Below are 14,190 nucleotides of genomic sequence, written 5' to 3' on the forward strand. Positions count from 1 at the left end.
AGTCCTTTGAAAGAGCTGCCACTGCACTTAACTACTGAGGCATCTCTCCATACCCCAACGCCCTTTTAATTATTTTATTTTGTTGTGTTGTGTATTTTGTTTAGGTGTGTTTTACCTCCATGCTTGTCTCTCTACTATTTGCATACTTGGTGCCCATGGAGACCAGGAGAGAGCATTGTACCCCGGACCCGGAGGTGCAGGTGGTTGTGAGCCACCAGCTGCACACTGGGAATTGAACCCAGGTCCTCTAGAAGAGCAGCAAGTGCTCTTAACTGCTGAGCCATCTCTCTAGCCCCAGCCTCAAGGTTATTTTGTTTGTTTTTTTAGTCAAATTCCTCCCTTTTCTTTCTTACTTAGGAATTTCACATTCTAGGAGTATAAATAAAAGAAGCCCTGTCTTTTTTTTCTGATGCTTTTATAGTTATACTTTATATATTTTATTCAGCTTTCCAAGTGAATTTTATTTGTACTCAAACAAGCCAGACATAATGAGGCTTGCCTTACCTGTGATCCTAGCACTGGGAGCCTAGGGCAGAAGGACCAGTTTGAGGCCAGCCTGAGCTACATAACAAGTTCCAAGCCAGCCTATATTATCTGAGTCCTTGCCCCAGAAACAAAAAGAGAGAAAGGATGTTAAGTATTTTCTTTAAGTTTTTATTATTATTTTATGGGTGTTTTATCTTACATGTTTGTCTGTGCATCACATGCGTTTCTTGTGTTCATGGAAAAGAGGGAATCCAGTGCCATCGGACTGGAGTTACAGGTGGTTGTGAACCAACCTGTGGGCACTGGGTATGGAACCCAGGCTCTACAAGAGGATTGAGGGCTCTTAACCACTGAGCCATCTCTTCAGGGTACTAAATGTTAATTATTGGTTCTTTTCTATGATATAGTACAGTTAAGTTTTATTACCAATTATTCATTTTGTTTTAAGTTTCTATAGTCAGGAGATGTTCAGTAAAAGCTCAGGGGGTGCTGAATTCCTGGATTCAAGTGATCCTTTTTACACTTGCAAGTAGCTAGGTGTGCATACCATTGTGTGATTGTGTGTGCATTCTTGAGATCTCTCTCTCTCTCTCTCTCTGAAGTGAAAGCTGGGTGGGGAAGTTTTCATTTTCCATTTTATATATTCCCGTTTTCTTTGATGTTTTACAAAGAGTGTTTATATATTTTATTATAGAATGTTTTTTTATTGAAAAATTAGTAACTCTGGGGGCTGGAGGGATGTCTCGGTGGTTAAGAGCACTGACTACACTTGCAGAGAGTTCCGGTTTCATTCCCAGCATCCTCATACTGGCTCTCCACCTCCAAGGGCATCAGGCTTGCGTGGTGTGCAGGTACACATATGCAGATTAACATTTATATACATAAAAATAAATAAGTTTATTTTTTTAATTGTTAGCATTAAAAGATAAGCTACATACTTTAAATGAGCCACTAACTAGATTGGGAAACTTACCCAGGAGATCTTTCATTATAACGTTATTATCAAAAAAATTTAATTCAATGCTATTTTTTTGTTTAGGGTTTTTTCAGAATCTGGAAATTTCATCATAGTTCTTTATTCATTGACACATAAGGAGCCTGAATTTTATGAGTGCCTTCCTTGTGACAGTAGGACGCCCGACCTTCAGTTTCAGTTACTAACCAACAAGGAGACTTTGCATCTTTTCAATGTAAGTGCTTATGCTACCTGTGTTGTGTTATTTTTCTCATCACTCAGACCAAAATATCTGAAATAAACCAGGAAGGGGAGCCTTATTACAGCTCACAGATCAGGGACTTCAGTCTGTGCATGGTTGTCTGGTTGCATATGCTAAAGCAGACCATCATGGTAGCAGGACTGTGGGATAGAAGAGAGACGCTCACTTCCTGGCTAACCTGGAAGTGGCGCATCAGGAGCATAGACACGCCCCTGTCCTTCCTCCATTCAGTCAGGACTTCAGCCACTGAGATGATACCAAGTGCACTCTGGGTGTGTCTTCATCACTTAGTCCACTCTGGAAACACCTTCACCAGTGGCAAGCAGAGATGTCCCACCCACGGAGGTGAATCAACTAAAAATTTACCATCAGTTCTTGTTCTTCTAGTCATTGTTTTTCAGTAGCTTATTCATTGTATTATTTTATACTATTGAGGATTAGTTTTTATTGTTGTGTTTTTATTTTATTGTTTTTGTTTTTTGAGAAAGGCTTTCTCGGTGTAAACAGCCTTGGCTGTCCTGAACTCACTCTATAGACCAGGCTGGCCTCGAACTCACAGAAATCTGCCTGCTTCTGCTTCCCAAGTGCTAGGATTAAAAGCTTACACCATCATGCCCAGCTGAGGATTAATTTTTGATGTTTTCCTTGTTGTCACTTATTTTTTAACACATGGCTGTAATTAATAATATATAAAAGATTTTCGTGGGAGCGAGAGATATATAGCTCAGTGGTTAAGAGCTTCAGCGACTACTTTCCAGAGGACCTGGGTTTAGTTTCCCAGCCATCCCCTAGTGCCTCACAACAATCTGTAGTTCCAGTTCTAGGAGATGCAATAAAATATGTAAAAATGCATCTAGGAGCCCAGCCTACTGGGTCAGGCTTTTAATCCCAGTACTCAGTAGGCAGAAAGCAGTCTTAGTTCAGAGGCTAGCCTGTGTTCCAGGAGAGCCAGGCATTTGTTTTAAGACCTTGTCTCTAAAAATAAAATAAATGATGCATCTAGGTGGTTGTTACAGAGAAAGTAGGTCTTTGAAATTGTCATATAAAAACTAAATTTAAAGGATAAGCCAAGTGTGGTGATGCATGCCTTTAATCCCAGCACTTAGGAGGTAGAGACAAGACATATCTCCATGAGTTTGAGGCCAGCCTGGTCTACCTAATCAGTTCCAGGGTAGTCAGGGTTATGTAGTGAGGCCCTGTCTCAAAAAAGCAAAACAAATAGTAGTAATTAAAAAATAAATGACACCTTCTCATTTTCCCCATGCTAGATTAAAAATCTTTGGCTCAAATAATCCTCCTGTATCAGGCTCCTTTAGTACCTAGGCTTACATCTGTTTACTTTTGATTCTGGCCCTAACACTACTTTTTTTTTTAAATTACTATTTATCTTAGGTCTTGAATAAAATATATTCATTATATTTTATTATTAGAATATTGAATAACTTCAAATTAACTCCAGTATGGTTCCACTCAACTCATCTGTTTTCTTTGAATTCCTTTATGGATTGTATCATTTCATGAATACATTTTTATCTTACTGTACTCACTGCGTCCCTGGTTACTGAATGAGTTTCATAATACAGGGTTAGGTTCTTATTTTCACTTAACAAAGCAATAAGCCAGGCACAGGCATCAGAAGCGTTCTTGTCAGTGATCCAGAGCTACTGTTCGGATAAATGGGACTCTTTGCTATTTTAAGTCAAATCTCTAAAGTATGACCTACTTCATTTCAGAACGTTGAACCTTCTGGCAAAACCCCAATCCATTTCGAACTCAGTGCCGAGAGTCAAGATGCCGAAGCCGAGGCACAGGTTCTTAGCAAGATTTCTAAGACTCTTTCAGTGAAGAGGTAAAAGATAATATTTATTACCATGTATTTTCTTTACTAGTTTTTATTTTCATTGAGAAATTAAAATAGTTTTGGGGCAAGTAAGATGTCTTAATGGGTAAAGTCACTTGCTCTCCAGTTTATCAACTTGAGTTTGATCCCTGGAACCCACGTATAGGTGGAAGGAGCAAAGCAACTCTGGGGTTGCTCTCTGGCCTCTACGTGTGGAGGCCTGCATACCCCACCCTGAAATAAATAAGCATGATTTTCTTTTTAAGACTTCCAATTGTTTCTGGTAGTTACTTGATAAACTCAGCTCAAAGCTGTCTTTGAATGCTAGGGGGTTTTTGTTTGCTTGCTTGCTTGCTTGCTTGCTTGCTTGCTTGCTTGCTTGCTTGCTTGCTTGCTTGCTTGCTTGAAGAAATTTCAGTTTGCCCTTTGACTCTTTCGTTAGAAACTATTTTTATTTTTAAATCATTGTGGCAGGTGCCTTGACTCTTTCTCAAGTGTTTTATTCATTTGTTTAGTAGGAGTATAAAAGTAAGGGATTTGTTATGCAGTCCTTACACATACATTCTGTGCTTTGTGCATTTGCACTCCTCTGCTTTCCACTTCCCTTCCCTCTTCCTCTTAAATAGTTCCCACTTGCTTTTCAGACACACACACACACACACACAGCTAAATCTATATCCAAATATTAGAGGAGACAAATATTTAAATGTGGTTTATTTCAGTTAAGGTATCTTTGATCTATCCATGTTCCTGAGAATGTCATTACGCCACTCTCATGGCTGAGGAAACTCATTTTCTTTCTTCTGACTATGGGCATTTAGGTTGGTTCATATCTTCTATTGTTAACAGTGCTACAGTAAGTTTTGCTTTATATTTTTATTTATTTTTTGCAGTACCAGGGATCAAACCCTGGACTACTTCTTTTTTTTGTTGTTGTTTTTTTTTGTTTTTTTTTTTTTTTTTTGGTTTTCAAGACAGGGTTTCTCTGTATAGCCCTGGCTGTCCCGGAACTCACTTTGTAGACCAGGCTGGCCTCGAACTCAGAAATCCACTTGCCTCTGCCTCCCGAGTGGTGGGACTAAAGGCGTGCGCCACCACACCTGACTAACCCTGGACTTCTTAGATGCTAGACAAGTAGTCTACTATTGGGCTGTTTCCCTAAGCCATTTTAAAAACCTTTTTATTTTAATTTAGAAGATTCATTTATCATATGTGTTTTGTCTGTATGTATTTATGGGTACCATGTGTATATAGTGCCTTCAGAGGTCACAAGAGGGCCTCATGTCTCCTGGAACCAGAGTTGTAATGGTTTTGAGCTGCCATGTGAGTTCTAGGATCCAAACAAGCCCTTGAACAAAGTTACCTTGGAGCCATCTCTCCAGTCCCTTAGCTTTTTAATATATAACCTGAACCTTCTTTTCAGCTTTCTTTAATGTTATATATTTAGGATATTGTTAAGAGAAATAAGCAGATATAAATAAATTTGTATTGATTATTGGAATGCTTTAGTTTTATTAAGAAAAATGGCTGGAATCAGATATATATGCATTCAAGTCTTTATTCTAGGGGTCAGAAATTAAAAATGTTTGAGTCTAAAGACCAAAATATTGGCAGGCTAAGATCACTGTAGAGTTTTGGGTTTTTTGCCTCTTAGCTTCTAGAAACTATCTGTATTGCTTGTCTCAAGCCTCTTACACTGTTTTCAAAGCCAGCCTATCCGCTTCAAGTCTCCCACTGCCTCTCCTTTTCCTTCTCATCCTCTGACACCTGTGCTTTCACCATCACATCTTCTCTCTAATCCTGACCATAATTACAATTATGCAGGGTCAGCAGGCAAGGAAGGGTGCACGCCTTTAATCCCAGCACTTGGCAAGCAGAGGCCGGCGGATCTCTAGGTTCCCAGCTAGCCTGGTCTACAGAGTGATTTCAGGAAAGCCAGGGTTATGCAGAGAAATGCTGTCTGGGGGGGGGGGGGGAGGGGAGGGATTATGTTGAGTCTACTTGAGGAACCCCAAATAATCACTGTGTCTGCCGAGTCTTAGATCCACAGCCTCCTTTATACACTTAGGTACTGAGAGGCACTAGGGTTAGAGAGTGTCTGAAGTGCTCCTTTTCATCTTTGTGGGCATAAAGTTATCTTCAAACAGATTAGGGCACTGGAAACTAGTGCTTCTAGTCTATTGCAGTCATAACTTTTTAAATTGTAAGCTTTATTTATACCATTGTATTTAATATTTATGAAAGAAAAGGCTAAGTGAAGGGAGTAGAATCCTAAATGTTAAGAGGCTAGGTGTGTGCCTTAGAGTAGGGGCTTACCTAATATTTGCAAATCCCTGGCTTTGATCCCAGCACCACCAAAGCAACAACAGAATTGTTGAAAACTTTTTTGTTTTCAACTCTCAATGAAGCCTTAATGAGGATCTGCCACTTTAGGGGTTAGTAAATTTTGCCTGAAAAACTGGTAACAACTTCAAGTTTTTCCTTTTTGGTTTGGGTGTTTAAAAAAAGCTGAGTTTATCATTTGACTTCAACCCATTTTTGGCTCTCTCTGTGTGTGTGTGTGTGTGTGTGTGTGTGTGTGTGTGTGTGTGTGTGTGTGTTAAAGAAATAACTCAAGTGCAAAGCCCCATACCCTGTCTTCCTCCATATTGGACTGTCTGCCTTAAGCTGCTATCCTACTTGCTCTTTTATTCTGCTGAGATTACAGTCAATTCACTGTCTTTTTGTCCCCTCTCCTCTGAGGTCATGTAGAGGGGGTTAATGATAGATCCCTACTGGTAATAAAAGACAGCATGGCTCACATCTGTCTGTGATGCTGTCTGCTGAAATGTATCCAATTTTATCTAATCTTTGACTTTGAGGGGTTAATGCAAGTTTTTTGAGCCTGTTGGGGCACTGGCTTTCTGTGTCAGGAGAGGCCTGCACCGAGCACATCCTTGTGTCATCTTCTGTCCTTGCGTATTTCAGGAGAGCTGAATGAACTGGTACAGACCCTGCCTGTCCACTCAAAACACATGTGACGATACTGTCATTGCTTTATTGCAGTACCTTGCACAGAAAGACCGTTGTGATTATTTTCCTCTCTAGACCACCAGGGCTTGGAAGGTCTGTCAGATCTTCAATTCTTCTTTATGGCTTCTTATTCTTTTTCCCTGCTAGGAAGAGTTTAACTTATGTAAAACAGCATGCAGGATGTGTTTTCAGGAGCACATTCCAAGCTCTCAATTTCCTTATTGCTTACCTTTTCCCTAAAGCATCCTGATGAGATTTTGTCTATTTACTAGGATGAAATAAACAACAAAAAAAACCCTTTTGTGTACATATTTCAAGTCTTTAGTATTTCTCCACACCCTGCCCCCAAAATTTTCTTTTTAATCTTAAAAACCTTAATTTTAGCTTTTGGAACTCAGTACCAACATTAACATTTTCTTTCCTCCTCCTCAGTGCTAGGGACTGAACCCAGGGCTTTGCTAATCAGCCCCTGTACCACTGGCCTGTATCCCCACCTTTGCTAAGAGTTCCTGCTTTCAGGTGGAGAGTGCTCTCTGGGATACAATGACTCCAGCTGGCTAAATGTGAGGTATACTCCATTTCTAAGTGTGTTCCCACTGTAGTTATAGGTACATAGGAGGGAGTGTGAATAAGAACTGGTATAATGACATATCTATGTCAAATGCTAAATGAAACCTAAAACTTTGTAGGGTAGCTTAGAAAGTTAATTTTAAAAAGAACTTAGGAGCCAGTGAGATGTGAGATGACTCAGTGGTTGAAGCACTTGTTGCCAAGTCTGATGTGTGAGTCTGATCTCTAGGACCCACTTAGCTATCATAAGAGAAAACCAATGTCTGAAAATTGTTCTCTGACTTCACATGCATACACAAAATAGGTTGTTTGTTTGTTTGTTTGTTTGTTTTGAAACAAGGTTTCTCCGTGTATCCTTGGCTGGCCTGGAACTTACTTTGTAGACCAGGCTGGCTTTGTACTCAGAGCTCCACCTGCCTCTGTAGCCGAATGCTGGGATTAAAGGTGTGCGCCACTACTGCTTGGCCGAAATAGTTTTTATTAAAGATAATAATACTATTTTTTTCTTTTCCTTTTGAGACAAAGCCTTACTATGTAACCTTTGTTGGTCTGAAAGTCTCTTTGTAGAGCATAGAGATCTGCCTGCTGTGCTGGAATTAAAGAGATGCACCATCACACACAGCCATGTTTTTTAAAGTTATAACAACAACAAAAAAGTATATATATAAAAAAAAAACCCACTTCAGTGATTTTCTTTTTTTCACAGTGGTTGTTTAATACGATGTGTTGAGTATTGTTGGTGTGTGTCTTAGTTCCTCCTGTTACTGCTGTAACAATACAGCTGAAGGAGAAGGCTGTTTGACTCACTGTTTCAGAGAGATTTCAGTATTTGATGGGAAGGCCTGGTGAAAAAAGCTACTTCACCCAACAGCAATGGACGTGAGTGAAGGTGGCTTCTTCATATGGGGGACCGGGAAACAGAAAGCAGGATGGAATCAGCAGCAAATATCACACTAAAATCCATCCTCACTGACCTGCTTTCCACAGCCAGGCCCTTGCTACCTCCTAAACGGTCCATGACCTTCCTTTCAATAGGGCTATAAGCTGGGATCTGAATGTTCAAAACCTAAGCCTAAGGAGTACATTGAAGAGTCAAACCATTGCAGGGGGCATATCTGTCACACTGTAATATACATTTCCAGTAAGTGCTAAGCATTCGTTCTACATTGTTCAGTGTGGTCAACCAGAAGGTGTTCAGTGACTGTTGATGTACTATAGGAGTTAAGTAGGGTTAAACTTTCAGTGATCAGGTAAATGGGGTAGTTAATTAGTAAACCTGAGTAGATCGCCTTTCCTGCTAAATTAATACTGACCTAAGAATTTAGTACTTGTAGCTGTCAAGCACTAAATTGTTTCCATATTTACTAAGTGACATCACATTCAAAACAGGAAAAAAAAAAAAGACAAAAAAAAACCTGGGGGCTGGTGAGATGACTCAGTGGGTAAGAGCACCCGACTGCTCCTCCAAAGGTCCAGAGTTCAAATCCCAGCAACCACATGGTGGCTCACAACCATCTGCAACGAGACCTGGCGCCCTCTTCTGGAGTGTCTGAAGACCGCTACAGTGTACTTACATATAATAAATAAATAAATCTTTAAAAAAAAAAAAAAACCTGGTTTGTTGAAGGTTTCTCTTGTCTCCTCTTCTACTCTTTAGATCCTCCCAAAAATTATCTCCTGGGAAAATACCAATAAATAAGCATGACACTGACCTTGAAGATGAAGACTTTTCTCCAAGACCGACTCCTAGTCCTCACCCAGTGAGTCAGAAGGTAATGCTCTGAAAAATGAGCCATGTCATCTAGAAAGCTTGAAGTCTCTATAGCAAAGCACTTGAGTACCACTTCATCCTTAAACATGGGTTATTCTGACTATTATTAGATTATATCTTTATGAAGGAATATATGTATATATCTCCCAGGTACAGACAATTCAAGTAATAATGTATATGTTCATATATAGGTAATAGTATATACATAAGTGTAAGAAAGCTGAGGTTTCAGTTGCCGGCTGCCCATGGTCACATAACTAGTAAGCAGTAAAGCTGGACTCCAAGTCTGGGGCCTTGGCTTCAGAATTTGGTGCTTTTGTCAACCATGAAGACTCAGCATTCTGTGTCACCAGTGCCTGACAGTTGTTACTGTCCTCAGAGAAAACATCCTACTTGCATTTAGAGGTTAGTTGCCAATAACCCTTGATTGATTGTCAGACTGTTTTTTAATTGTTACCAACTAGTGAGCTATTTTAGAAATGTTTGCCTTAGTTGAACTCAATTGAAAGGGACGGAAAATTAATATAGTTGGGAACTCTCCCTTGAGAAGTCGATGCCCACACTTTTGGGCATCTTAAATTTCCTATCTCTTTCTCTTAACCCTCAAGCTTAAAATCTCCAACACGTCTTCCAAAAAAATTATAGTATATCAGATTTAATGTTCTCTCTTATCTTTTTTTCCCTCTCTTATCTCTTATTTAATATTAGTAGAAGAAATAGTTGAGTTACTTTAACAGAGAAATATTCTGAAGTATTCCTGGAGTCTAGTTTCCTTTTTTCCTTTTCTGTTTTGGTTTTCCAAAGTTTCTCTGTGTAATAGTCCTTGCTCTCCTGGAATTTGCTTTGTAGACTAGGCAGGTGATGCCACCTTCCTCTGCCTTAAAAGTACTGGAATTAAAGGTTTAAGTTTGAGGCCACCCTGATCTACTTAGTGAGTTCCACGACAGCCAGGGCTATATATAGAGACCTGGTCTCATAAAACTAAATAAGTAGGGGGACTATTTATATATATGTTAGGCTAATATTTTCTAAAACCAATTTTAATAAGGGTTCTTAAATGCTTCAACCTCCCTTCCAGCCTACCTACCAGAGGTAGAGGAAAAGAAAGGTTAATAGGAAACGGGGATGTGGACCTGTTTAGAAGTAGTTTTGGGGAGGGGGGGGCAATTCCAGTCTTCATTGTCAGGATATTAGCAGTCCATCCAGTCAGCAAACACCAAACACAAATCATAGCAGTGGCTAGATCGAGAAGAAACCTTGAGACTGCTGAATTGGCAGGAGTCTGAGGAAGCAGCAAGAAGCAGCTGGACTAACACGGGAAGGAGCAGTTCTCTAGTGCGTTCTCTCTACAAAGTCATGACAAGCGAAGGTTAGCGAAGACCAGCAAAGTGTTACAAGGCGAACCAATGCGAGAATGTCGCTTTACTCTCTGTGGGGTTATATTTATATTCTTAAATATACTAATAATTTATAATATTTATAAACATCACGTGCCTTCTCAAGTGTTCACTCCAGCAAAACATCACATACCCTTTCACAAGACAGCTTCCATAAAAATACTTGTCTGTTTATAGTAAAACATCCTCTCATAAGACAGCTTCCACAAAAAAAATCACATGACAGAGCTGAATCTCCAAAGAAACCCAACAATTTATATATGTGTGTGTGTGTGTGTGTGTGTGTGTATATATATGAGTAGCATTATATATTGTACTTCTGTGTGCTGTGTACCCAGAATAATGATTGATGGTCTAAGAAGTGAACAGATTTTAATGTGTAATTGAGTATTGTTTGACAAATACTTATCTAAGGAAAATAGAGCAAATACATTTCCTAAGAATTTACTTTTTGCTTCCATTTATAGATTTCTAAGGTCCAGCCATCTGTTCCTGAACTTTCGCTCGTGTTAGACAACAACTTCACAGAATCAAGTAACCAGTCTAACCCTTTGGAAATGATGACTGTGGAGAATCCTTTGTTGAGTAAACCATCCCAGCCTGAGCTTTGTGATGCCAAACACAGCTCAGAAGCTACCACTGGGGAGCCTTTCCGGAGGGGAGCAACAAATCAGTTAAGTCAGGACACTGCTTTAAGACAGTGCAGAGGGAAGCAGTCATCTACCTGTAAGAAAGAGAGTCTCCAGTTCAGGAACACTAATGCTAAACCATCTCTCAATGTGCCATCTCCTGATGTAGCTGAGACACTTCAAGCAGTTTCTGCTGGGAGCACGCAAAAGGAAGACTACCCTGTGAGACCTTCCACACTGGACTCTAGGCAGCCCTCTCTTGCTCCACAAGCCCAGCCACACAATCTTGTTTTTTCAACTCATAATTCAACAAGACCAATGGAGCTTCAAGTGCCCACTCCTTCATTACCATCCTACTATCCTCCAAACGTCTGCAGCTGTTGTCAGCATCATGGCCATATTCAGTATAGTACAATAAATTCTTGGCAGGGAAATACGGTAGGGTCTATTCAAGACCTGCGATCTGAATCCCTTCCAAAACATGCCTTCTTTCACTCAAGTGGATGCCCATCTCTGTGTCCTAATGCCATCTACTCGTCAAGTAGCCCTGTTACCATGAAGCAAGGAGGCATGGGTACCTATTCTCCCCATAGCAATGGAGAACCGTCCCCTGTGGCAGGACCTTCACATGTGGACTCCTGTGTGCTACATCCCTGTGCCACATGCATGCACACGCCCAGTACAGCACCAGACAATGGCATGATGGGACTGTCTCCCGATGCATATCGTTTTGTCACAGAGCAAGACAGGCAGCTGAGACTACTTCAGGCACAGGTTTGTGTGAAGCTCTGCTAGTACTCTTAAATTCTTAGTATATTTCCTTAATATTTGACAACTCTACAGTGATTATGCTTTATAAAACTGTAGAGTATTAGAACCAGAAAGACCTCTTAAAAGCTGAATTCTAATCCCTCTTGTTTTACAGATAAAGTAAGGATCAGAGAGAATAGTTTAACCTTGTTCCATAATTGCTGGTTAGTAGGGATAGGACTATAGAGCAAGCCTTCGATCTCTATATGCTAACCTACAACGTAATCACATTTTTCTCTAAACTTTTTTTTTTTAAAGATTTATTTATTTTATGTATATAAATACACTGTAGCTGTCTTCAGACACACCAGAAGAGGGCATTGGCTCCCATTACAGATGGTTGTGAGCCACCATGTGGTTGCTGGGAATTGAACTCAGGACCTATGGAAAAACAGTCAGTGCTCTTAACCGCTGAGCCATCTCTCCAGCCCATTCTCTAAACTTTTATATACAGCTAAATGCAAAGGCTTGCATGTCTCTAGTTTTTCCACCTTTGTGTTTATTCATCTAAGCCAGCGAGTCTTCAGAATGCTCCTTGCAACTATATTTGAGACTAGTTACTAAGAAGAGACCAGTTAAGAACCTCTATGTATCTGCTTCTTTTATTTGTTTTGGGTTTGTTTTTGGTTTTTTTTTTGTTTTGTTTTGTTTTGTTTTTGACACGTGGTTTCATGAAGCCTAGGCCTTGAACCTGTGATCCAAGAGCCTAGGTCTTTACCATTGGATCCTCCTTCCTCTACCTATCACATACTGGGACTATAGATGTGTACCACTGTATCTAGCTGTCTCTGTATGAGACTTGTTCCACTCATTTTATTCTGCAATGTTCCCTCTCTTCAGGCCTTTTATATGAGGGTTCTTAATCTTTTCATTTGTCTTTCTTCGAAGTTGAGTCTGAGTTTGCCTTTTCCCCCCTCATTCCTCATCAACACATATCCCAAACCAGATGTTCTCTCTCTCCAGCCAATGTGAGTGAAAATAACTTGAAATGTATAGTTCAGGTTTTTCTTACTCTATAACTATACAAATATGTGGCTACTCTGCAGAATGTGTTATTTAGAAAAATCTTTGATTTAAAGCTTTCAGAGGCCATTCCAGGCTCAATGAGACACTATCTTTTAAAAAGGGGCTTGACTGGAGAGATGGCTCAGTAGTTGAAGTTAAATAAAAACTTTAAATCTTTTATTTTAAAAAATGTAAAAGAAAAAGACAAAGATTTTCAAATTCTGCTTAAAATACTTTGGATACAAACACCTGAGAAAATTCTACTTTATTTTATTTTTAGATGACTTTGTATTTAAGTGTATGTGTGTATACCTGCATGAGTTTATGTACACCACATACATGCCTGTGCCAGAGGAGGCAGAGGCCACTGTATCCCCTGGAACTAGAGTTACAGGTGGTTGTGTGCCACCTGATGTGGGTGCTGGGAACCTTCTCTCTAGCAGACTTCAGCTTTTTTATTTAAATAGAGATAAATTCTTCGAAGCTTCCATAAATTTAGTTTTTTATTTGTTTGTTTGTTTTGTTTTGTTTTTTTGGTGGTTTTTCGAGACAGGGTTTCTCTGTGTAGCCCTGGCTGTCCTGTAACTCACTTTGTAGACCAGGCTGGCCTCGAACTCAGAAATCTGCCTGCCTCTGCCTCTCAAGTGCTGGGATTAAAGGCTTGTGCCACCACTGCCCAGCAAATTTAGATTTTAATAAACCATTAAATACTAAATCAAAAATGTTAATATAGTTAAGTGAGTAATTCCACATTGAAAAGAATTACCATTTATTTTCAGTCTTATTAAGTAAAAGACTAATATAACGTAAAGAGACCTGTTAAGCTATTTAGAAACTGTAGCTACTTAAAGTGTTTATTTATAAGTGTGATCTCTCATCTAGATTATTGTCACACAAAATATGACCGAAAATGTTTTTCTTTAATACATCATATATTTCCTCATGAATTTCCTCCCTCCTTCCTCCCCCTTTTTAAGGAATTCTAGGTATGGGTGCACATGGGTTCACATTAATGTGGAGGCCTAGGATTGGCCTTACATGTTGTTCCTTGGGAGCTGTCCACCTTGCATTTATCATCATCATCAGAGAAGGACAAATACTTTGTAGATGATAACAATTTCAGAGTAATATTTAGTCTGGATGGATTAAAGCTTTATATAAATGTCTAAATATGAATGAAAAGAACAGGAGACATGGAAGAAACATGGAACTATTGATAGTAGTTTCCTCTAGAAAGAGGAGTTGAGATGCCTGAAGAAGATAATGAGATAGGAAATAAATATATTTTGGTGTTATTGATATATAATTCGGATATCACACAATTTAACTATTTACAATGTACAATCCTGTGATTCTTTGTATGTTTGTTCAGAGTCAGTTGATTTTTTTTTTTTGTTGTTGTTGTTGTTTTTAAGATTTATTTAGGGCTGGTGAGATGGCTCAGTGGGTAAGA

At 39.4% G+C, this 14,190-nt stretch overlaps 1 protein-coding gene across 1 annotated transcript in view; it reads left to right on the forward strand.

Annotated features, from left to right (window-relative positions):
- Positions 1-14,190, forward strand: part of Stil (STIL centriolar assembly protein) — a 43,007-nt gene that overhangs the window by 12,391 nt on the left and 16,426 nt on the right. The window contains exons 9-12 of the mRNA XM_021159808.2: positions 1,526-1,676; positions 3,437-3,552; positions 8,783-8,897; positions 10,761-11,696. Coding sequence (XP_021015467.1) covers positions 1,526-1,676; positions 3,437-3,552; positions 8,783-8,897; positions 10,761-11,696 — 1,318 coding nt within the window. The remainder of the gene's footprint in view (positions 1-1,525; positions 1,677-3,436; positions 3,553-8,782; positions 8,898-10,760; positions 11,697-14,190) is intronic.

The sequence above is a fragment of the Mus caroli genome, chromosome 4 (genome assembly GCF_900094665.2).
Source record: "Mus caroli chromosome 4, CAROLI_EIJ_v1.1, whole genome shotgun sequence".
In the NCBI taxonomy this organism is placed as follows: domain Eukaryota; kingdom Metazoa; phylum Chordata; class Mammalia; order Rodentia; family Muridae; genus Mus; species Mus caroli.